The sequence below is a fragment of the Anarhichas minor genome, unplaced genomic scaffold (genome assembly GCF_050575085.1).
Source record: "Anarhichas minor isolate MPS153535 unplaced genomic scaffold, ASM5057508v1 ptg000014l, whole genome shotgun sequence".
NCBI classification, from domain to species: domain Eukaryota; kingdom Metazoa; phylum Chordata; class Actinopteri; order Perciformes; family Anarhichadidae; genus Anarhichas; species Anarhichas minor.
The window spans coordinates 5,933,344-5,958,990 of record NW_027466460.1 but is presented as its reverse complement, the minus strand read 5'-3'; the positions used below and the strand labels follow the sequence as shown (position 1 = coordinate 5,958,990).

Below are 25,647 nucleotides of genomic sequence, written 5' to 3'. Positions count from 1 at the left end.
AGATCCCTAGATGCAGATCTAGGAATGGTTTTCTCGCAAAAGCACTACCAAACATCAGATTACTAAGAAGTGAAGGCCCGTTTCTAAATCATAACAATAATAAGTAGACAGAGACATTGTGCTTACTTTATCATAATGCTCCCATCCAACAGAGACACGAGATGTGGCTCACACTGTAACTAATGGCGGCTGTAGCTCAGTGGGTAGAGGGGTCGTCCTGTAAGCTATTGGAGTTCGATACCTGGGTCCTGCTGTCTGCATCTCAAAGTGTCCATGTGCGAGAGACTGAACCCCAAGTTACTCCTACAATGTATAGAATGGGTTAAATGTAGAGGTTCAATTTCATGTTTGAACCTGATATTGACGATTCCAATAAGGTTTACTTTTTTCATTGAATGCTACTAGAATTAAACAACAGAGGTTTTAATAGTAGATGTTTAGGACTTTTGCATCTTATGATGGATGTAAGAAAATATAGATTGTATACGGTGTATGCATTCATTTTACATCTTGGACTACAATGGGGCTATATAAACAAAATCCAAGCAATAAGAAAGATGGTCCATATGTGCACTGCACCGTTTGTGAGTTGTGATTGCCCTTTTATTTGAAAAAGTCTCATTAATGAAAATCAATCAATGTCAGGAAAGTTTTGCATGTGTATATGTTCTGAGATGAAAACACGGGGGTTATTAGGAAAAAACACCTGCAGATTATAGTGTTCCTATTCACATATTTTGTACCTGTTATTGTGAAGAAGATGTATGTTTTTCATACTAGGGTGACTGAGTGCACCTGTTGCTAATGTGGACTAATGCAGTCCTATTTGAGTCGGAGTCTGTGTCTTCCTTTTCTGCTTTTTTGTTGTTTGAGTGGTTTGATGGGATCTCAAGTCTCCATCTGCACTTTGAATGGAAACAGAAGCTTTTGACAAATGATGAGTGTTTTAATAATAGATGTATGGACTTATTATAGATCAATACATCACTTGTTCTGCACATGGTTCATCGTAATATGTTACTTGTGTTCTACCCAACTGCAAAAACGTCCACATTCATTGAAAAAAGAAGACTGCGAAAGAAAGCCATTGAGTTCATCACTGCCATAGGATTACGCCGAAGAAATAGGCTTGTTTGAGATGAGCCAGTCCTGCGCAGAATTGATCACCGGCGATCACCGCGCAATGCCTACCGGTTAGATTTGTGTCCAACCTGTCTGACAAGATCCCGACTCTGACGTCATGCACACGTGGGCAACGATAACCTCTCGATTGCTCTTCACCGACTGCAAGAGCCAGGGCATGACGGGAAACGCTTGGCTGTTGCCCGATCAAAGAGCTGAATCATTTTGACGACAATCCTAATTTTCTGTGTAATTGTAATATTTAACACTAGATTGTTGTCTATTAGTTTCATGTTGTGCAACTACGTACTAAAAATGTATTTTGTGTGGTTGATAATAATAAAGCTTATTCATATAGCACTTATCAAAACGAGCATCAAAGTGTTTTACAAGGCAGACATAAAAAGAACGTAGGATGAAATTCAATACATACGAATGTGGTCTTCAAACTACAAGTAGCCTACAGATTGGATCTAACAGGATGTAACTGTTTCTTTGACTTCCAGGATATTATTTGAAGGCTGCTGGATGTAATCCCGACCCTTGAGAAGCAGCAATGTGCCGCAAGACATCCAGTCGGCTGGAAATCCAAAAGAAGTGAATCTCTGTGAAATGGACTGGTAACAGGTCCACTATCAGGAAAAGAGGAAATGTTATAACAATCTAACAATCTAGTGGTTCACGTAAGGATTCTGATGACGATGTCAAAAGACTTCAAGCAGCAGGAGGCCTACAATTAATCTATTGCTTGGCAATAACACAGAACGAAAGGATGAATGTAAAGCAATCATCAAGTTCAACAAGGATGGAAGTCACTTCCATCCAATTAACGTCATATTGGCACTTGAGAAAGTTACGTTTGCGATGTACTTGAAGGACAGAAGACTGCTAATCTTTGCAAAGGATGAAGAACAACAGAGAAGCTAAAAGGTTGATCAGTGAGAAGGGGACTGAGCAAACCGAGAGCCTCTCGATCGTACTTCATTTCGTACTTCTTTGATGTACGTCTTACCAAAGAAAGTCTTGCTGGGCATGTTGAGTTATTCAGTGACAGAATATATTCCACCACCACTTAGATGGTTTAAGTGGCAGCGTATCGTCATGTAAAATGTAGCATGACAATGAAAAGGAAAGGGAAGGTGTGCATGGTGCATATGGAAAATGTAGTGGAAACGATGGAGTAAAGGTCTTCCTTCTTTCTTCCTCCTTAAATATAAAGGTGTTTTCAGGAAAAGGTAATTCCCACAGTAGACAGGGCTTATAGAGCTGAATACATGTAGAGTGGCAATCCTTAAGAGTTCAGTCCTGGTTGACAAATTTCTGTGAAAACAAAGGGATTGTGCGTTAATTCAAATCTATCCGTCTGGAGTCTTGTGCTGTGTCCGATATTCCATACTATCATTTAAATATATACTATTTTTTTTCTATAATATGTTTAAAAATTATGTGGAGAGTTCTTGTGTATTCAATGGAGAAAAACGGTAATACAACAATTTTTCTGCAATGTCACCACAAACACCTATAGTTTGTATTATTCCAAATATATCTCATATGTAAATATTGCAATACTTTAATCAGTCAAGTAAAAGGAAAGTTGTACTTTGGTGAAATGATCAGTATATGAAGGCCATAAAAGAACAAATTCAAGCTTTTAAAATGGTGAAAAATAATTTTGATGATCAAAAGCAAGAGAGCTGAGGCGAGGACAATTATTAAATCAACAAAGACACATTCACAAAGGCTGTTTTTCTCAAGCATAGGACGGGAAATCAATTAGTATATTGGACCTTCTGTGGATAGAACAAGCATTTAAAAAAGTAATTTGCTCAGATTCAGCAGCAGCTCTCAGAGGTTTGTCATCGAGACAAACAGTCTTATAAGATCTGATGATGGAAATTTACATCATGCTCCTAAGATGACAAAGTATGGGTAGGCCTATAGAAGTGCAGTTTTAATTAGTACCGGCTCAAAGGTGTTATAATGAAAAGGCAGACAAATTAAGGTGACAACAAAATGATAAAAGTATAGCTCATGGCAGGGGAGATGCAAAATCATTAATTAGGAAAGTTATAATTAACGCTTGGCAGAAGGAATTGGATGCGGACAATAAAGGGAGGCGTTATTATATTCTACAAAAGTCAGATCTGGTTAAACAGTTTAAGAAATATTGTACATGAGACAGGACGGGAGTGGAATAATAAAAGCTGGCTGCTGATCCGTCGATGCACTAACCACTGGCCAACTGCATGGGCATCAAATGTACGCAAGATGGCAAGGATGATAACAGAAAGGTTGTTATATAAGAAGAGAAGAATGCTGGCAAGTTATATCAGCCAGGTTTTACAAAAGGAAGGAATATACATGGACAAGTAATAAATGTGTTGAGATGGTTGACTGGAAGGTAATGGAGAGCAAGTTGCTCCTTGATGAACCCATTGTATGTGGCCTTGATACCATCTGTGTTAGATCACTGGTTAAATGGTGAAATGGTGAAATGATCAGTATATGAAGGCCATAAAAGAACAAATTCAAGCTTTTAAAATGGTGAAAAATAATTTCACTGCAGATCACTGCAGTGTAGCTTATGCATCAGCAGCCAGGTCTCTTATAAGGACTTTGGTTGTGATTTAGGCACAGACATTGAGAGTGTGCAGTGGGGCTTTTACAACATTGGCAGTACATGCCGTACAGAAATGAGACAAATGACGTTGGATTTTAGAAGAATGCAATTGATGACACAGTTATTCTTACCCATAAAAGGAGTGTTGCATGAGGTCTGGGAGAATGGGAGGTGTCAGAGGTCGGGTAGGAAATAAACCCTTCATCCGGTTGTGGCTCCATGGATGCTTGTATAGACTTTTTGTTGAGAGATTTTTTTGAGGTAAAACGGAGAATATAAAAAAAAAAAAAAAAAGTGATTTGGTAAATTATTTGAAATATGGATAAGGGTGTGTGTGTTTGGGTGGGGGATTCGTCGTGGAGGGATATTGTGTCTGATTCACACTCCGGAGCAATAGGTGGCGATAATGCACCATAAAACTTGATGCCAACCGCCATTAAACAAGAAGAAGAAGAAGAAGAACCCGAAGAATCCACACAACTAGTGGGTCAGGGAGAGTTTTATCATATCAGCGTCTATTCCTCAAAGTACTCTCGTCTGGCTACACGATATCTGCAGCTCTTAACAACGTTACACATTTGCCAGTTCATTAGTTCGGTGCCGTAAACATTACACAGCTAACGTTAAGATAGCTAAAGCTAATGCTACACACTACTTTCTACTACACCAGCCCAGTTGAATCTGTTTAAAGAGTTGTTGATTCACGTACAATGTATTTAGCCTCCAGTCATTTTGGAGACTTCAGCTTCTGGTGCCGTTGACCTGTATTGCATTATACTGAGTGGTATTTCTAGTGTATGACCTAACCACATTGGTATAAACGGGCAAGATATGTGAATAGTAACGTTAACGTCGTGCACGTCTTGTGATGTACTTGATAACAACTATTTGTTTGTACATTACAAAATGGAAAATAAAAGTCAGAGCGAGATTCTAGGGCTGCAACTGACTATTTACATTATCTATTCATCTGCATTAATATTATATGATTTAATGTGACTATTAAAAATGAAAGCTGCTGGTCAAGGGCAACTCAAGTAAAAGTACTAAACCTTAATGCCCTAAATAGTTCAGTGTCAACGTTCTCTCACACCAGCTCCACCTGTGATTTTGATTTATCATTTGTCAGGTCCGTGTCTCTGTCTGACGTCTCCGTGTCTTTCTGTCTGGAATTCTGTGACACAAACAGTAAGTGATGGAGTTTCCAGAAGGTTTCAACCAGCTTGAGCTGCTGAATACACACGGACACCTGATCCCCAGAGGGGCTAGCAGCCTGTGGACCGGAAGCAAGGATGAGGAGGATGAGGAGGAAGAGGTGGAAGAGGAGGAGGAGGAGGAGGAGGGGGACCACAGTGAGGCGTGGTATCTAGAAAAAGAAGAAACTCTCAAAGACAAACCAAAGGTGCTCATTCTGTGGGCAGCGGAAAACCAACGCGTGAGTAGTGTTAGTTACCTCCTCAAAAGAGGAAATTGGTTTGTTTGTTTGCTTGTTTGTACACACATTACAGTACGTTTCACTTTCATTAACATTGCAAGGTTGGGCATTTGTGCTGAATTCATGTAGTTTCGGAATAATCAGAAAATGAGTTCCTGACTGAGGAAAATGAACTGAAAATTCATGTGGACGCCCAAAACAACAAACAGCTAACGTGTTATTTAAGCAATGAAATACGAGGAGCATGTGAATGCACCATTGTCTGCACTTTCCGAGTGCCCGTCTAGTTTTCTTATTAATTGCTGTTAAATTGTTCCAGCGTCCGTGTGCAGCACAGACCAGCAGGTTTTTAATCCGTGCTATAGCTGCCTTTCTAAAACTGTTCAGTTCTGCTTCTGCTGCCAAACGTCAACTTAAGCTGCAGCTGAATGTCTGACACGGCGTGCTGTGGGATTTTGGCAGAAACTTGTCCAAATATTTCCTCGATAAAATGACAAAATATGTATCGGTGTTTTAATCCAACAACACGGAAAACGGGTCCAGCAATCCAACTTCTGTAAGTCGGCTGGCATAACGGTGTGCGTGCGAATCTTTCCTTCCTGAACACAAACATTGCCTGTAAACTGCTGTCGATGGAGTTAATTGTCATTTTCTTCTAATTTTAAACAAAACTGATAAGTATGATTTTAGAAAGTTTTGTCAACGTTCACAAATATTTCTGTGGCACCATTTAACCCTCATCCTGCCAACATATTTAACGTACCATGTACTCATCAAAATATTATTTGTTATGTAATTAATGTCATCTGAAGATAAAAACAGACATCTTAGGGAAAGTTACAGTGAAATGTAATATGTTCCCCTAGGAACTCAATGCATTGGTATTCAAAATAGCTATTTAAAAAGCAGTAATTCAAATATAAACAGAAAACTCTCACATGTAGTCATTAGGAACAATTTGAATGATAGAATAAAGCACCTGTGAGATATGACAACAAGTAGACCTCTGGGGTCTGATGGCAGGATAAATGTAAATTGTAATTTCTTTCTACATCATACAGTAAAAAAATAACAGTACCTGCAACACCTTCAATCTGCTTTCACCGTTGCATGCAGCCCCCCCCCCCCCCCCCCCCCCCCCAAAGTAAACGTACGCATGGAAATAATAGCAAGCTAATTACCATAATTTACAAAAAGATTTAGCATAATATATTCTTGCCCACTTAGCAGGATTATCCACAAGGTCTACAGTCCATTTAGCTTTTCATAAAAAGACATGCTGCTACCCAGAAGTCCTCATACTATCCCGTTAGGTATGTTATGAACTGAAAGTGACACATGCAGTACAACTATTGGGCCGATTCTGAATATGATTTGGACTTGACAACTAATTGGACCCGAGTGTGGTGTAAATAATATAGTGTGTGATCTGTAAAGATGTTTTTTTTCAACTGTTCAGATAATGTCACTGCCAGTCTTGTTCATAAAGATTTTTTAAAAACATATTCGACATATGCGGATTGATGACGTCTCTCGTGTTTTGCCCAAAGGAGACGTACTAGTACACAAACAGCTTTCCCTGAGGTTTGCCTCATTTTTACAAAGTTCACTCACCTCCACTTCCCTCTGTAGGCGGTCTACATTGCCCACCCAAAAGCTGTGCGTTTTCTGTTTCTTGGGCCTTTTCCCTGTAAACTGCACTGCATATACACCATGCAAGCTGCTGGTTGTGTCGGTACAAGATCATGTAACAACTGGTGTTCTCACAGGATTTGCAGGGTAATAACTGTTGTCGTGTGTATTTAGTCAGTCGTAAGGTTTATGCTCCTTCCTGACCACCAAAGACTAAACATTGAAGAGCCCCCTAGTTAAAAAAAAAATGAATACAGATAAACTAAGGGTGGGTATCATTTGAATCTATTTGATTCTCGTGTTGATTTCAAAATGATACATTTTCAATACCTTACTTTGAGAAAAATGTATGTTTTTCTGCCAAACCTTTTTTTATTGAACAATAGACGCCAAAGTCTGAAATGGTGCTTCAAACACGTTTTTTATTATTACATTTTAATTGATAAATAATATTTATTTAAGAGCTCAGGAGATCAAGCTCATGGGACTGTTATTAGGCCTTTCACCTTTTAGTGCCATGGAAGTGAAAGCAACCGGTCAGTGAGAGATTATTTCAGTTAATATTTAGGCGTGAACTGTTTTCAGCCTGGAGTGGAGCGTGTTAAGACTCTCATCTCGTGCCAAAACACAAAAAAAGCAAAACCTAAGTGTTACATTAAAAGCTTTAGTCTCTGGATCATGTTTTTCTGCTGTATAAGGAACTCTGTCTGGTTTGGGTGCCATTTAAAGCAGTAATGATTAGTTGATTAATCATGTAGTTGATCAACAGAAAAACAAACTCAATCTTTTGATAATCCCTTTATTGTTTTATTAAGTTATCTCTTAAGATTGATGCCGAACATTTGATGGCTCCAGCTTCTTAATTGTAAGGCTTTGCCGCTTGTCCTTGTCCACATGTACAGTTGTGTGAAAAAGTGTTTGCCCCCTTCCTGATTTCTTATTTTTTTGCATGTTTGTCACACTTAAATGTTTCAGATCATCAAACAAATTTAAATATTAGACAAAGATAACACAAGTAAACACAAAATGCAGTTTTTAAATGAAGGTTTTTATTATTAAGAAAAAAAAAAAATCCAAACCTACATGGCCCTGTGTGAAAAAGTGATTGCCCCCCCCCTGTTAAAACATAAATTAACTGTGGTTTATCAAAGTAATTGAGATCTATCAGTCTGGAAAAGGTTACAAAGCCATTTCTAAAGCTTTGGGACTCCAGCGAACCACAGTGAGAGCCATTATCCACAAATGGCGAAAACATGGAACAGTGGTGAACCTTCCCAGGAGTGGCCGGCCGACCAAAATTACCCCAAGAGCGCAGCGACGACTCATCCAAGAGGTCACAAAAGACCCCAGAACAACATCCAAAGAACTGCAGGCCTCACTTGCCTCAATTAAGGTCAGTGTTCATGACTCCACCATAAGAAAGAGACTGGGCAAAGATGGCCTGCATGGCAGAGTTCCAAGACGAAAACCACTGCTGAGCAAAAAGAACATAAAGGCTCGTCTCAGTTTTGCCAGAAAACATCTTGAAGATCCCCAAGACTTTTGGGAAAATACTCTGTGGACTGACGAGACAAAAGTTGAACTTTTTGGAAGGTGTATGTCCCGTTACATCTGGCGTAAAAGTAACACGGCATTTCAGAAAAGGAACATCATACCAACAGTAAAATATGGTGGTGGTAGTGTGATGGTCTGGGGCTGCTTCAGGACCTGGAAGACTTGCTGTGGTAAATGGAACCATGAATTCTGCTGTCTACCAAAAAATCCTGAAGGAGAATGTCCGGCCATCTGTTCGTGACCTCAAGCTGAAGCGCACTTGGGTTCTGCAGCAGGACAATGATCCAAAACACACCAGCAAGTCCACCTCTGAATGGCTTAAGAAAAACAAAATGAAGACTTTGGAGTGGCCTAGTCAAAGTCCCGACCTGAATCCGATTGAGATGCTGTGGCATGACCTTAAAAAGGCGGTTCATGCTCGAAAACCCTCCAATGTGGCTGAATTACAACAATTCTGCAAAGATGTGTGGGCCAAAATTCCTCTACAGCGCTGTAAAAGACTCATTGCCAGTTATCGCAAACGCTTGATTGCAGTTGTTGCTGCTAAGGGTGGCCCAACTAGTTATTAGGTTTAGGGGGCAATCACTTTTTCACACAGGGCCATGTAGGTTTGGATTTTTTTCCCCCCTTAATAATAAAAACCTTAATTTTAAAAACTGCATTTTGTGTTTACTTGTGTTATCTTTGTCTAATATTTAAATTAGTTTGATGATCTGAAACATTTAAGTGTGACAAACATGCAAAAAAATAAGAAATCAGGAAGGGGGCAAACACTTTTTCACACAACTGTATGTGGTCTCACAGTATACACAGTGGTGTATCTTGACAAAGCACATTGTGTGAAGCTGTTGGCTGTATTGAAAGAGTGAGCACTCGCAAGGACGAACAATATCTCACCCCAACAAGCATTTCTTAAAACTGTTATGAGCAAAGACGGTGCGTGTAAACTGTATGTGGTTATTTAATACAAATTGGATGTTTTTGTGTGCCTGCTATCGGATATCACATATTATCAGTTTATTATGTTTAATGAAAAGCAATCGGAGCGTATTAAATGTGTTTGTGAGAGACTGGCTGCCATGCTGGTTAAGAATAAAGGACCCAGCATTACTCCACTAAATGGGCTTTACACAGTGAAGTATTTATGTTGGAGGATTCTTGATTTAATGTCGCTGAAGAGACTGTGCAAAGACAAAACATTAAGCAATGAGCCACAAGTTGTGCTAATTTGATTAAAAGAACTAGCACATGTTCGATGTAGTAAACTCACAAAATCTCAAAGCCCAATGTGACACGTTCCAATGTCTTCTCTTTATTATAGGACCAACAGTCCAACGCAGATAGATCGACTATTATAAAACAACTGGAAGTAGAGACTGAACTAAAAATGATTGTAGGATAAGAAAGATGTGGAAAAAAACAATTTTCCCCCAAGTGGTCTGGACTGCAGCTGTGAGCCGGGGTTTGATTTGCCTTTTTTTAATCTTCACTTTTGTATTTTGTAAGAAGTTTATGAACACATCGAAGTGGTTGATTTAATGTTAGACATCCTCTTTTGTCTTCTTTCAGCTGGTGTTCAGATGTGCTTTTTAAGATTGAGTCAAAATCTCATAATTTTAAGATCTGATGCAGCAAAAAGTCCGCGGCAACATTTTGACTTACTAATTATTTCTTTCTACCAAAAAAAGGAAAATCATGAATATGTTGTAAATCATTCTCACTCTCTAATATCATGGTTGATAATTCTTGTAATTTAAAAAATTTTGAAAATTATTTTGTGGTTATCAAAAAAACAAAAAGAAGTTGATGTAGTGCCATTAAATCTGACTTGTTTAAACCTTTTGTTGGTACTGGCCACACATTCAACACTATTCTGTACAGAGTATACAGCTGTCCCTTGCAGCAGGTCAACATTGAGTTGTAAATAAATGCAGAATAGGATGAATAATTGAAAAACTGCGTATCATGAGGCAATACATGGCACAGAGGGAACAGTTGACAATAAGAAAACACATTTCCTAAACCCTGAAACCTCTCAAAGGTGTTGAGGCCATGAAATACACTAAGCACCCTGTGGATAATTACACAATGCTTCCCTTGGGGAGGGAAACGATCAGCTCCAACCTAGTTTAATCACAGTTCATATACACAATAACTCTGGACAGTTAATACCGTTGATATGTGTGACCGGAATAGAAGATGATTCAGTTTGAAAATGTTATGTACAGAGAGGTGAAAGTTACCAACATGAAAGGCTGGGGGTTAGAATAATCATTGTAATAGGTTCATGAGACTTCTAGTTTGTACTTTCCTGACCCTCGGCAATTTTGCATTTCTTTTCTCAGCTTGCAACAGTCCACAGGCTGTTAACCGCTGATCCCTTGCTGGTGCACTGCTGTGATGAGGACGGATACACTCCACTGCATCGTGCAGCATACAGCGGCCATGTTGATGTGGTTTCTGCTTTGATCGCCGCCGGGTCTGAGGTTAACCCTCGCACCATCGATGGCTGGACGCCGCTTCACAGCGCCTGCCGCTGGAGCCGCGTCACTGTGGCGAGTTTTCTTCTGCAACGTGGGGCCGAACTGAACGCCCAGACCAACGGTGGACTCACACCGCTGCACTTGGCCGCCTCCGACACCACCGCCTTCAGATCAGACTCTCCTCACACGTTGGAGCTCCTCCTCTCTCAACGTCACCTGAAGCCAGAGCTCTGCAGCAGCAGCGGGGAGACGGCCAGTGAGGTTGCCCGGCGTACTGGCCCACATCACGCCCTGTTTGAGATGGTAGAAGACTGTGTCAATGTGGTACCATCTCATTAATTAAAGAGATGTTTTTTACCTTCTTTTTTATAGAGAAGATTTAAAGTTGAGCATTATATCACTTGCCATTCATTACTTGAACTTTTGTAAATACGTGAAACTAATGCCGAGTGCACTGCATTTTAATAAAGTAGCTTTATCAATGCTTAAAGCGCTACAGTGGAGTAAGTATTTTCCTTGTTTGTTGTTATAGTACAATCTTTTGCTTCATATCCAGCCACAGACAGACTGTGTGGTGTCTTTTAAACTGGACATGCTCAGGTTTTTTTTCGCAGGCATCACTATATGCTTTATATGTCCCTCGTTTGGTCCAATGAGGCAGTTGAGGCCAGATGTTGTGCAGCATATGCAGCAGCTGCACATCTCGACAGTAACTTATTTGCAAAGGTGAATGTTTTACTAATTTTACTTTATTAATCAATTGATTGAATCAAGTGCTCATAGACCAAAATGACACCATCACCATGCTTGTTTTGTCCAAACAAGAAAGCTATAAAAAATAAATTTAAATTATTTTTTAAAAACTGATTACTAGGATTGTCAAAATAGCTCACGATTCATTTTCTGTCAATCTACTAATTAATTTAATAAGCATTTCAGCTGTACTTGTCTATACTGTTGGGTCATTTAATTCATAGTTCTTACTTTTGTGTCCAAAAAAACAACCTTAATTTGTAAAGTAACGACTAAAACTGTCAAATAATTGTGATGTAAAAAGTAGAATGCGTCCCTCTGAATGTAGGAGTAGCAGTAAAAAGTAACGTAAAAAGAAAAGACTTGAGTACAAATACCTTACATGTTTAGTTAAGTACAGTACTTGAGTAAATGTTCTTAGTTTCTTTCCACCACTGGAGTTTCATGGCCCACTGAAGATCTGACTGGGCTGGAAATGTTGCCTATTTAAATATATAATATTGTGGTTTGGAGTCAGTGTGCAGACTTTTCTCAAAAAACAGGTTGCTATCTTTCTGCTGAACAGACTGACTGACTCATAAAACCGTATGAGAACATTTCAACAGATATATATTGTGTTTGGAAGCATCATGATTCTCCCTGTAATTGAGAGTGCCCACAATGTTCTGCTCGGTCAGAGAGATGGGCACCGAAATGTACTGTTAACCGATGTATTTACACCACAAGGTAAACAACAGAGCTTGAATCACATTTTCTTCACTCAATCACATTCACATTGAATCAGTCGGGTTTATTGCCAACCGGGTTTTCGCATCCAAGGAATTTGCCTTGGTGTTTGGTGCAAAACAATAACCTTAGTACTAGAAAATACAGATAAAAGTACGGCAACAGTCTAGAAACATAATTATAATAATCTATTTTAAAAACAAAGAGCTGTACAGTTTTATGCAATGTGCAAAATATCACAGAATAGATTATAGAGAATATGTGCAATCATGTACAGAGACAATGATCCAAAAGGGTCGGCCGACGTCTCCGTAGGGTCCTGGCAGCCTATATGTGGTCTAAAAGGCAACCTATACATGGAAATATATGAACTATAAGGCAAATACAGCACCCTGTATTCTGAGTATTTTTTAAGTAAGTCTTTCCCAGCGGCATTGTGTTTTTGAGCAGCTGTTAATTGTGGCTCCTGTAAAATCAAAAGGTCAGAGTCAAAGATCTATCCTCATAAAGGTGATGGTGAAACAGAACAATGATGTTCGTACTTGCAGCAGAGGTGGGAGAAGTACAAATCTTTTGAGTAAAAGTAAATACTGCTTTAAACATTCTCTGTTACAATGAAAGTCACACATTCAAGATTTCACTTAAGTTAAAGTACTATCAAACAGAAAAAAAATGTATTATATATGTATGTGTATGTTACACATACATACAAAGTTTTGTTTGTAAAATCTTCATCTTTCACAGATGAAGATTTTAGTAAGTAGTAGCTAAAACTGTCAGATAAATCTAGTGAAGTAAATTGTACAATATTTCCCCCCGAGATGTAGTAAAGTAGAAAGAATGAAATTCAAGTACTCGAGTAGAGTAAAAGTACATACAAATAGCACGTTAGACAGGGCATTTGAGACGGATGAGGGAGTACCAAAAGTACAGTGTTTTCTCATAATGTACTGCCATTGACTAAACCCTAAATTTGGAAGTGATTATAGGGGAAGTAGAGTTAGTGTTCATTGAATTACTTTCAGTTAGTTCCAGACTCCAGTTGATTGGATTTTTTTTGTCATCGCACAACAAATCAGCTAGAGCAGGGGTGTCCAAACTTTTTTCAAAGAGGGCCAGATTTGATAATGTGAAAATGCCCAAGGGCCAACAGTCCCTGCTGACATTATTTTAAACAATACAAGTAGCCTTGTAGATAAAACGGGGATGAATTTATATCATTGTATAAAGAGAGTGACATGAGAAGATCAATCTCATGTCTGTAAGTTAAATCAGCTATAATCACTATTTTAAAGTGATTAGTGACTCGTCTAAAACATTTAAAAAAGGAATAACTTCAATAGAATCATTCTGATACAATGTAGCTTCTTTACATTCTATTAGAATGTAAAGAACTTACATTCGGATACAATGTAGCTTCTTTACATTCTATTAGAATGTAAAGAAGTTACATTGTTGCCTTTTCTTTTCTTTTCTTCCCACAAGAACGTAATTTTGTCAGGTTGATAAAAAAATGTCACTTTACTTCCTGACATTGTTATTTTACCACAGGGGTGTCCAAACTTCTTTCAAAGAGGGCCAGATTAGATAATGTGAAAATGCCCAAGGGCCAACAGTCCCTGCTGACATTATTTTAAACAATACAAGTAGCCTATACATACATTGTTATTTAATCATTTTATTTTCAATGACAGCAAATAGCAATGTAACCAAATGTAAGCATTCATGTATGAACACATCTCAACAACTATTCTGCCTTTCTTTCACATCTTGAAAGTCAGATAACACAAAGAACAAGCCATCTAAAAGCTAATTACATAGAAACCGATCAATATTCTCACCTCAAGACAATCTTAAATATGACTTAGTGAGGGTAATGAAAAGTTGTCTCACATTTAAGTTCAACACACATGAAACAGGCTAACGAAACAAATCAAGTTGTCTCTTAGTATCTGATGATAGCTCTTCAGTGTTACGAGCCAGGCAAACATTAGCAAACTCGGTCTTCTTCTCGGGGCAATTATGTTTTCTGCTATTTTCATAACACAGTCTTTGATAAACTCACCTTCCGTAAAAGGTTTGTCATGTTTAGCAATTACCATGGCCACTTGGTAGCTTACTTTGATGATGTTTTCATGTGAAAAGGACCGCTGCTGTGTGGCCAAGTTATCTTGGAGTTGCTTCACTTTTCTAGCTCGGTCGCTCTCTGATAGCTTGTTGTAGCATTAGCATGTTTGGTCTCGTAGTGTCTCTTTACATTATATTCCTTAAACAAGGCAACAGTCTCATGACTAATTAGGCAGACACAGTTGTTTCGGTTTTCGGTGAAAAAAATATTGCGATCTCCACCTCTCCTGGAAGCGGCGGCCCTTATTATCGACTTTCCTTTTTTTACTTGCCGTAACATGACAGTTCAAGGGTCAGAGCCAATTTCAAACAGCCAGACAGTTACAGAGTGGTGCTGCCACCATGAGGTAAAAAGAGGAATTGCATGTTGAATTTGTATGATTTATTCATTCCGTTTTGACTGTGCTGGCGGGCCATAAATAATGCATTTTATGACAGAAGGTGCGGGCCATATAAAATCTGACCTCGGGCCGTGATTGGCCCGCGGGCCGGACTTTGGACATGCCTGAGCTAGAGGTACAAAAATGTAAAAGACAAACCTGTGTAGTTCTGAGCAGTATTTACATGTTTCAAATTATTGTCTTTTAGTTTTTCCGGTCATTACAATTTTTGTTGTTCTTTTTAAGATTATTTCCTCAGGAACTCTACAAAAGTTTTTTTTTTTAAATGATAGATTACTCCTTAAAAACTCGTGAATGAATGGATATTCACTCTACTGTCTTAAAACATTTTCTCCATTTCCCTAAAATTTAGGATGAAATTATGAGACTGTGATCAGACATAACAGATAATCAATTTTAGGGCAAATTTCAGCCTTCACTATGGAGTTTTGATCCATCTGCAATTAAATGAGCAGTTTATTTCCATGTCATCTTCTAACGTCTAGTGTAGTATGATAAGAGTAGCTGCAGTAAGTTTAGATTGATCAGATATAGAGTCCAAGGTTCATTTCTCAGATGGTTTGGTAGCTCCACTTGATGAGAACATGTTGACCCCTTTTAGACCTCATGGCGTGGAGGAGATGCACTGAATGTCCCCAGCTCTTTGAAAATATATATTTTGTAGTTCCCGAAGTTCCCCTTGGTCCCGTTGATTCTCTGATTATAAATGCAAGCTTCAAATAAAATGGAAGGGTCAGCTACGACTCTAACCTACATTGACAAGGTACCATCTGCAGGGGGAAACGAAATTGAGAAAAGGACCTGGTACCAGAAGTGAGTCGAGTTGAGCCAAACATTTTAATGGAAATGAGGCAATAGTCATTTGAGCTTGCATCACTCTATTCACATGAAAACATAGTCCAAGAAGGGCAAGGATTTATTATAAAAACATTGCTTTCCTCTTGGCTTACAAATTGTTCACATCAATAACTGCAGACAGCGTACATCTTTATTCTTCAGTGTAGCCTTCAAAATTGTATTCATAATGTAATAGCCTATTGATTACATTGTATAGACAGTCTAGGCGTCTTTGGACTTATAGTTCACGTAAAGGACAATGGCTCTGCATTGTGTTGGCTGATTGTTTTTTTTTCTGAAACCAGATGATGAAAGGAAGAAAGTAAGATAAGTATAGTGTGTTCTTGCTTCATTCTCTTCAAAGCAAAATGACAAAGCCACAATGTACTGCTGTTATAGCTGCATCTGATGATTGCTGTGATTTTTTAAGATTGAATATATGTAGAAACATGGCTGTCGATAAATCCTGATAATTATTTATAAGTTCTGTGTTTAAAGTATGCCATATTTCGTAATCACTCCTTGAGCTAACTTCTACAGTCAGATCACTGGGGGCTTATGTCAAAGTAGTGCTTTACATCTTTTACATGTCCTTGATCTGCTTCCACCTGACAATCAACATGAGTGTTTTCCTTTTTTGTGTTGCTGGATTTATACATTGCATGCCTGTCTTGATAAAACATCGCAATCCACCTTTATAAAATCTGTCAAAAAACTAACTTTTTTGTTGACAAAATAAGAAAAATACTATTCATCTCTGAGCTACAGCTCCCTCCACAAACGTTATGACTTCAATTGTTGTCCGTTGTGCATATCAACATTCACAGACTGTTGTTTCCAATGCAGGTTATTGTGGTGGAAGATACTCTTTTTGCTGCTCCTCAGGGAATAGACCCCTCAATTACAAATCTACCTGTAGAGTCTAAGAGCCAAAGACTAGACTTTATAATCACATCATCAATTGTAATGATCAAATATATTTTCTTCATTCAGTTGTCCGTCCTGATTAAAATCTCTGTGGTCGACAAATTATTCCACCTCATGGTGTTCCAACTTGTAAAGACACTGGATTCAAGCCAAAAGCTTTGAGAACAACAATCATCCAGAATAATTGTGAATCCCAGCTTCCAAAATAGTTAGCTGGAAATGAAAGTTTGGATTAAAGGAATAGTCTGACATTTTGGAAGATATGCTCATCCAATTTCTTGTAGAGATTTGGATGAGAAGATTGATATCTCTTTAATGAATGTTAAGTACGGAGCTACAGCCAGGATGGAATTATCTTAGTTTAGCAAAACAATGGAGAACCGGGGAAACATCTATCCTTGCTCTGTCAAAGTTTAATAAGGACCCCAATCACATCTCCAAAGTTCACTAATTAACATGTGGCATAATCGTTGTACATCCTCAAACTAAAATTAGTAGTTTAATAGGTTGTTATAAATACGCAACTTTTGTTTGTTTACAAGAAAACTCCACAGGACACATTTAAGCAGTGAACAGGTAGGTGTTTTTCTTCTTCTTCTTACTTTGGACAGAGGTTAGCTTTTCCCCCCGATTCCAGTCGTTATGCTAAGCTAATTGAATTGCCTCCTGGCTCCAACTTCATACTTAATTAGAGTGAGATCAATCTTCTGACCAAACTCTCTGCAAGAAAGCCAATAAGTGTATTTCCCTGTCATACAATTCCATCAAACCTGAATCTGACTGATTTTATATTCACGCATTTAGTTTACATTGGATCCGAGAGCTCAACGCACTGCAAATTAAGAACACATGTGCATATAGTCAAAACACAAGCAAATTAAGAAAACAAATTACTTCTCTGCTCTTAGCTGTAAAGTTATCAAGTGGTAGTAAATGTTTCAGTAAATAAATAAACACTGCAGCTCCTCAAGTAAAGTTCCTTTGTCTTGCTTCTTAACTGCTCGGTGAAGTGAAGCAGATTAGCCTCAACGTGAGCATCAACTTTGGCCCTGGAGGGAAAGCAAAGTTTCCCCTGAGCTTCCCGACCACCGGATTTGTTTAATTTGTTTATCAGCTAATAGTAAAGTCAGAGCTGCCTATTCTTTCATTACAGAAAGGGTCGGTATACATTTGCAAATGTTATCTATACAATTAAACTGCAACTTATTTTGACTTGTTTTAAACCATAATCAGTTTCACTAGATAAGAAAACGTGAAAACATCAATTTATTTCAATTTGATGAGGATATTCTAATACCTATACATTTGTAGATGGAAAGGGCAAGCAGGAATAATTATTATTTAGCTTCAAGGCATTTTCTCTAATCAACAAATGAACTGGGAATAGATATAAATCAACAAATGTATTTTTTCACCATAATGAAACACAATATTTCAGAGCTGTGCTAAAGTTTCTTCTGCTGGAGAGCTCTGTTTTCATAACATCACAGCTAGAAATATATTCGATCAAGTAATTACATTTATACTGCAGTCTGCATAAATGGCTGACAGTTGATTAAACACAAGGGAAAGTTAAGTCTGTGTTGTGAATGTAAATTAAACAGTAAGATGAGGACAAAGAGAGCACTGGCTGCATTGTGGGTTAATTTGGTTGTCCCTCTAAAGCTGGTTAGATGCTCGTAGTAAGGGACGTCTTTAGAAGTCTCTGATTTTATGGCTTTGTTGTTCCTCCATCAGGCTCTTTTTCTTGGTCGAAGCCTTCAGAGGTAAAGATTGCAAATGTGAAATGCCTCACTTCCTGGACCTCAAAGATCAGTCAAATCATCAATCACGGTCTAATGCAACTTTTTCCCACAACTTTCCACTGCACCTCACAGTCTGCATTTTCGCTGTGACAATGAGCCACCTCTGATTAAAAAAATGTGAGTTACTGTTGAAAGTGTATTAAAGACATGTGAACAAACCTATTCTCTTCTATTGTTGCCCTTGTTTCTTCACCATGATAACTGCCTCCAATAGGAACAAAAACATACACATGACATTTCAGTCATTTAGCAGACGCTTTTATCCAAAGCGACTTACAATTCAGATCCTATCTACACCGTAGGCACAGCTACGGGAGCAATTTTGGGGTTAAGTGTCTTGCTCAAGGACACATCGACATGCGACAAGTGGAACCTAAGCCGGGGATCGAACCGCCAATCCTCTGATTGAAAGACGGCTCTGCTCTCCACTTAGCCACAGTCGCCTGTGGCGACATCAATCAATCAATCAATCAATCACTCACACACACACACACACACACACACACACACAACAACCTACAAAGTTATTGGCCTCCCCATCCCCAACCTCTCGGACTTCCACAGCAAAGCCATTACAAGCAGTTAACGCACCATATCACATGACCTCAGACATGACCCTCCTTCTGGTCATAGATACAGATCCCTGGCCTGGAAACAGCACAATATAGCAGGAGTTTTGTCTTGCTGTATTAAAAAAAAGACACCACCTCTCCAGACTGGAGTCATAATACATCCATGTATTGTAATGAAAAGAGGATGATATTTAATAGTGCTAAGACTTAATTGATCCAGGGGAAATTCACTTCCTGGGTATGTCACCACCCTTACTAAAGGTGTAGCCTATACACTGCCATTCACAAGTTTGGTATCACCTGTGTTATTGATGTTTTTCTTTTTTTTCGATATTCAATTGAAAGATATTATGAAATATAAAATATTATTGAATATTGTAACAGTCATGGAAAAAGTGTAATTCAAACACCAAATATATCTTTTACATTTGACATAGGTTTGGCCCCAGAATAGTAATTCACTTCGTAAAACCCCCACAGTGTTACATGAAAGGGGAGAGAAGGCTTTTGTGACCATTTCCCCTAAAAATAGCCTTCAAGTGGCCCTTCATTATTGAAACACAATTGGGCATTTGTGCTCTAAATAATTTGGGTTGCAGTCTGTCTTTGAATCCTCTGCACTCTACTCAGTGGGTAGATTGAAGAAGTTTGAACTGTGATTTGTCAGTCCACCGTTCAGCTGATACTCTGTAATCCAATTCCTACATTGCTAATGTTTGACTAACCTTCTATTTCTATTGGGAAGTTTGAAGAATAGCTTTTCTTAAGCAACACACCTGTTAATATTCCAGCTGTTATAGGCATTATAGTGCACTTAACACTGAAACATGAACCTGTTCCTATTTAAATCTGCACACATAAGCTTCCAAGCGTCATCTTTTACCAATGACTGGTGACTTATTTTATTCTGCCCTTCAGTTGTCAGTCTGGTTGAATCATTGTACAGTATTTTGTTCTCTATGTACATGACTTTCTTTGCAAACCCTTCTTACAAAATGACATCTATTTTTAAAAAGGATTTTGTAGAAGCTAAAAGCATGAAAGACTATTTAAAATATAGAGTAGTCCTCTCATCTGACTGGACAAATCCAGTTTCCGGTTGTGTGTGTTGATTGTTACTTTTGTACTTGAATGCAGGATTTTTACTTGTAACACTGTGATTGATGTTTTACTTAAATACAATATTTGAGTACTTCTCCGACCACTGCTGATATCATGTGACTCCACCTATCCTGCCGCCTTTGAACATGTCCGTTCTTTCTTGTCTTGATGCTTGAACATTACACAGGGGTTAAATGTGGAATACATCTGTTGTTTATAAGCACAAAATGCATTTCAAATTAATTTACTGTCAGATGTAAATGTATGTGTGCAGAGCAATCAAAATTCAGCCTATGTCTGACATAAACATTACAGACTTACGTCCAATTTCATTTCATGAAATGCTGTCTGCCCTCTCTAAATAGGGATTCATTTTGTCAGGAATGGGGAGAATTAATTAAATTGATATAAAGACAGGTTAGCGTCCCTGCACTTCAGACCTTCTTTACACAGAAGGCTTACTGCTCCAGACTGTGAGTCACGGAGCTGTGACTCAGTCACCTCATATGACAACTGCAAGTTCAGTTACTTGTTGACAGAACATAGGAAAGCAAAGATGTGAATTTTTAGTGAGTAGGATTTACAAAATATAGTTTTCACAATTACATATGTTCTGTATACAATCAGCAGATTATCTTTGTTCTGTTTGAACACAGTTTTTCTCGAGGAAGGGACAGGACCCGGTCATACTGAAGAAATTACAGTAAACAGAATGTCAAATTAACACAGCTTTAGGGCTATTCAGTAGTGTGTGTGTGTGTGTGTGTGTGTGTGTGTGTGTGTGTGTGTGTGGTATCTGGAGATACCCTAGGAGACCTTATCTGTGGTAGAAAATCACATTTAATTGTGTTTTTGTTCCAGTTGGGTATGTTCAAAGACGGAGTTTAGACAGATCTAAAAGCTGATTACTACAACACAACCAAGAAATGCAACAATATGATATGGTCTCTGAAATTAATGAGGGAATGCTGCAAACCTGCATGTATTCTGTAAATATTCTGCACATCACTTCAGGTGTTCAGCATGAGTCCAAAGCAGTGGTTGAAGAGACAAGATATTCAGAGCCTGCAGTCAGGCAAAGGAGCAAAGCCGCTCTGAAGTCCTGAGTCTGGGGACCAAAGATGGAAAACCTTGCTTGAGGGCAGCCCTGCTGCTGATGCACAGCAGAGCTTGTTGGACTGATCAATCTTAGAAATAATTATATTCTACCAGCTGAGCTTATTATCACAATTGCAGCTATTCAATTTAATTCTCTAATCAGAAAAAGCATGTTTTATAATGTAGATTTGGTCATTACACAGTTCACAATTATTGTTTTGTTTTGCATCTGATCATCCTGGTGGAACAAACCAGCGATAAGGATAAACAGTAGAGAGCATAAGATGAAAATTTGTAATTGCCAAGCTTCAAACGACAAGATAAAAGCTACAGAGTAAATACATGTTCTTAAAGAGCTAAATCGTTGAAACACAATGAAGTGCAAGAGACAAAGTTGCATGTCAAGTATAATTCCATGCATTCATAAAGGGATATTTTAGACATTCAAGAAAATATACCTATTTGTTTTGTATCCAAGAGTTAGATAAGTGCCACCCTCTGTCTGTACAGTAAATGATGAAGCTGCACATGGTTGGCTTATCTTAGCATTAAGACTGAAAGCAGGGAGAAACAGCAAGCCTGGCCCTGTCCAGAGGTAACACGTCTGGCACAGAACACTCTAGGCTCACAGACAGTTTAGTTTGCAGCCACAAAGTCCCCCCTTTGATGGGTAAATATAAATCTACACTTTCTTTGTCTGTATATATTAAGGTTTGAGAATGAGAAGATGGAAACCAAGATGATGTCAATTTACTACCATCTTCTGGACCAAAGGAAAAATAAAGTAAAGTTAAATGGATTTTCTTGTTAATATGTAACACAGTATGCAAAAATACGGACTCACGCAAAGTCCGTGAGGGTTTAGGGCTGTCCCACTGTCAAATCATTGAGTGTTTGAGGGCTCTCTGGCAGACATTTTGAGCCCTTTACCCTTTCCGTAAGTCAGCATTAGATGCAGACTTAAGGGAACCCACAAATCATTGCAATGTGATGTTAAACACGGGGTAACCAGTGGACGCATGAGACGTAAAACAAAAGTTAAACAAAGAGGACGGCTCACATGTGTTCAGCTTGTCAAAATACATTTACTCAGAAACATTAAGGGTTAAAGATGGAACAAATAAAAAAACATGAAATCAGAGGATATTTATTTATTTATTCATCAAATATTTGATTTTGTCATTGAAGCTGTTCTGACAAAAATGAGTAAATATATTATATGAAATTACCTCTCATCTTGTGAGGAAAGAGCCTGGAAGACTTTCAAATCAGGGAGTACAAAAATATAAAATAAATTGTACATGCACAATTGTACATCATATTTTTTGTTGTTGTCATGGAAAGTTGATATGTTGCAGCAAAGTGCAATTTTATACCATTTCAAGCCCTCACAGCCTCTCACACTCAATCACTTACCAGACGTCAGTAAGTCCTTGAGGGTTCAGGCTTTGAGGCTTTAGGGGGGACATTGGGACTGGGCCTACTTCTTGGTTCCACCATGTTTGGGGAGAGGATGGGGAGGAGGATATGTCCGATTTTAATAAAATATGTTTTCCTGAAGCTGGGAGTTGCATAGATGTTCGGCTCTTTATTTGCCTTTACAATTTGATATTGAAATTGTATACATTGTAAATATCTGTTTGGCAAAATTATCTTTCTAAATGTATGTACTGTATTTACAGTATGAAGTGCTTTCCCCAAGTGCTGGTTTAGTCCACTCCTGTTACGTGCAGTTTATATGTATAACGGGTGGTTGTGTGTCGTGGTGGCTAAAATAAGTTTTACTGACGTCCCCGTCCACAGCAGTACGTTACTTTGCCCCCTTTCTGCTTCTCCAATCCAGGGACGTGCCAACCGTCATCTGTAGGTAGCCTACCTCAATAAACCCCACTTCGTAAGACCCAGACTATCCCTTAAAGTCAACAAGTCTGCCAATGTGGGGATGGTCTGGATATTTGGATTTGGACTTTGAAACAACTGTGCTGAAAATGGTTCGTCATTGTTAATTATTTCAGTCAGTCACTATGGTGACATCTGTTGATCAACCCTTGTTACTACATTTGAATGGAAAGACTAAATGGAAGACCTCATGGTGAAAGTGTGAGGCAGAATATCAGAGAATTTAAGTGTAATCCTTGATATTTTGTTGGACGAAATGTATGTTATAGAAACTGAGTAAAGTCCAACTTCAAATTTTGTGACAGGCTTGCAGGCACATCCCATCTTACACCACATGTCCCAGATACATTATGTGACATGACAAGGCCTTGTGACTTTTGCCATGTTAACTAAATTGACATTTTGCTCTAAAAGCTGACGCTGTGTTGAGTAGTTTGCTTTGAGCAAAACCTCACTCGGCTGAAAAATCATTTTGCCTCCTCATTCATCCGAGTATAGGCGTATATAACTGATCGTAAAATAATACTGATTATTATGTATGGTAGGGCTATGCCTCCCGGCATTCTGGTTGTTGAGGTCTAAATCTGCTGTGATATAGCTTTCATCAGTGCTTGCCTTTAGGGCTTGTTTCCTACATATTTATGACCAAATATGCATTGTTAAGAGAATGATCAAAAGATCAATTGAGGTTATTTTCTTAGACTTGATAAATCCCCTCCAGAGCCACAGAATATTCGTCATGATGACTAAACTGACTTAGATTTATCTCTTTAAATGTGTAAAATCTGTGGAAATCCACTTTAAATCTTCAGAATAGCTGAAGTTGTTTTTAAGATACTTCGATGACAGTTACCTTTATTTTACTTTTTTTTACACTCACTTTTTATATATGAAATAAATCAATATTTTCTTTTGCATCTGAAGAGCCTGTCTAGTCCTTTTTCTTTATGATGGATCTATAAAATAAAGGATTAACATGAACCATAATTTAGCAGTGCAATATAGTCATTATCATTAAAAATAAATGACTCACTTCACACCAAGCACAGACGTTAGGACACCATCTGCACAGTATAGTGTAATTTTGTCAGGTTCTGGGCAAACACAGACAAAATCAAAATTGAAGACATAGCTTGCCACTTAACTTAAAACTTCTTTGTTTCAACATTTCTGGAAGTGGAAAAGTAAGTAAGATGTGTATCAGTCTCAATAAGAAGTATGCATCACAGGTGAATCAAGTGGTCCACATACACTACACGGACAGAAGATCATGTACTAATTCATAAGTTGAGAATTGGAAAGAACACAGGGAAAGGGAACATGAAGGCCCATACGTGATATATTATGCTACAGCCAGACAAGAGTTTACATCAAGAGGAATTTAAGGATAAAAAACAATGATGACTAAATTAATAATGGAAATGAATCCATTCAGCTTTACATTGTATTTAAAGGTCTTAGGTGTATCTGATTTTATTTTTCCTTGGAGAGGAAGAAACAACGTGAAAGTAAGCTTGGGTTATTTTTTTATATTTTGTTTATATTTATATGTTAATGTTATTACATTTTGTTCTGTTGTCATCGGACTAGAGAGGGGCTTTGTGTGTACATACGTCATACTATTTTTTTATTATTATTATTTATTATTATATGTATGAATTATGTCACTGTATGACACCCAAGAAGCCAAACAGAGACATAAGTGGCTGCCTACTCAGATAGGGCTGCTGTGTGATATCAGGTAAAATCAATGGTTACATGAAAAATGATACAAAATGGAAGGCTATAGTCCTGCAGTATGAATATATCATGCTTACGCTAATGTTAACGTACTGTACTGCTAATCCTGCAATCCTCATTTTGGTCTCATAAACGCTGTTTTGCGTCTCGCAGTCGGCTGCTCTCGGTTCCTTCTCGTGTCTCATCGGTATTCCTGGGCAATCCTCGGCGCGCGCCCCCAGTCCAGGAGCAGCAGTAGCGGCACGCGCATCTCAGGAGAGAGGACAGGGCATCTGCAGAGCTCGAGACGCTTCTGAGCGAACCTGGAATGACGCCATGAGCTCGCATCGTGTGTGATGAAGGTAATGTTCTGGTAGGAACCTGCTGCGGCGTCGCGCGAGGAGCCTGAACACGACCATGAAGCTGCTGCTTGTGGTGACACTCTTATGGCGCGAGGCGTTGTGCGGATCTCCGAGCGTCCAGATCGGTAGGATTCTCTTCTCTGCCATCGCCCCACCGTTCTCATCATCACCTCTCCCGTTCATCCGTCTGTCTAAATTTATTCTCACCGTTCGCTTTTCTCCTTCACCCGTTCATCGTCCCCCGTGTCTTCCTCCTGCTAAAATGGGCCTATCTCATTTCTGTCCTCCTTGTGCCGCTGTTAGTACCGAGAGGCCTCCTGGCTGTACGGCGGCTGCTGCAGTGTTCTAATTATGTCAACATTTTCATCTGTTGTATTTGTGTATGTGCTTGTGTGCGTTGCATCTTACTTAGGAGTGGAGCGTGTGGTGCGTGCATATGTGCGGGGTTTGTTTGTCTTCAAGGTGTTGCTTGCA

The 25,647-nt window shown here is 38.6% G+C and overlaps 2 protein-coding genes across 8 annotated transcripts in view; both read left to right on the top strand.

Moving 5' to 3' along the window:
* Positions 1-4,180: 4,180 nt before the first annotated feature.
* On the top strand, positions 4,181-11,340 carry ankrd49 (ankyrin repeat domain 49). 4 transcript variants are annotated; one of them, XM_076091220.1, is made up of 3 exons: positions 4,181-4,229; positions 4,932-5,177; positions 10,709-11,340. In XM_076091220.1, the coding sequence occupies exons 2-3, from the start codon at positions 4,938-4,940 to the stop codon at positions 11,183-11,185; spliced, it is 717 nt and encodes a 238-aa protein (XP_075947335.1). In that variant the 5' UTR covers positions 4,181-4,229; positions 4,932-4,937; the 3' UTR covers positions 11,186-11,340. The 4 variants fall into 4 exon arrangements, with proteins under 4 accessions (XP_075947335.1, XP_075947333.1, XP_075947334.1 ...); XM_076091218.1 differs by having other exon boundaries at positions 4,872-5,177; XM_076091219.1 differs by having other exon boundaries at positions 4,191-4,225; positions 4,872-5,177.
* A 12,998-nt stretch (positions 11,341-24,338) lies between these two features.
* The window catches only part of LOC142949980 (glutamate receptor 2-like), a 46,405-nt gene continuing 45,096 nt past the window's right edge, over positions 24,339-25,647 (top strand). For 3 of the 4 annotated variants that reach the window (XM_076091878.1, XM_076091879.1, XM_076091880.1), the window contains exon 1: positions 24,339-25,298. In XM_076091878.1, coding sequence (XP_075947993.1) covers positions 25,229-25,298 — 70 coding nt within the window. In that variant the 5' untranslated portion in view covers positions 24,339-25,228. The remainder of the gene's footprint in view (positions 25,299-25,647) is intronic. The other variant, XM_076091882.1, reaches the window with a different exon arrangement.

Coding starts and splice junctions, on each gene's coding strand:
- ankrd49 (XM_076091220.1), top strand. CDS start 4,938: ATGGAGTTTCCAGAAGGTTTCAACCAGCTTGAGCTGCTGAATACACAC. Junction 5,178..10,708: donor GGGCAGCGGAAAACCAACGC/GTGAGTAGTGTT, acceptor TTCTTTTCTCAG/CTTGCAACAGTCCACAGGCT.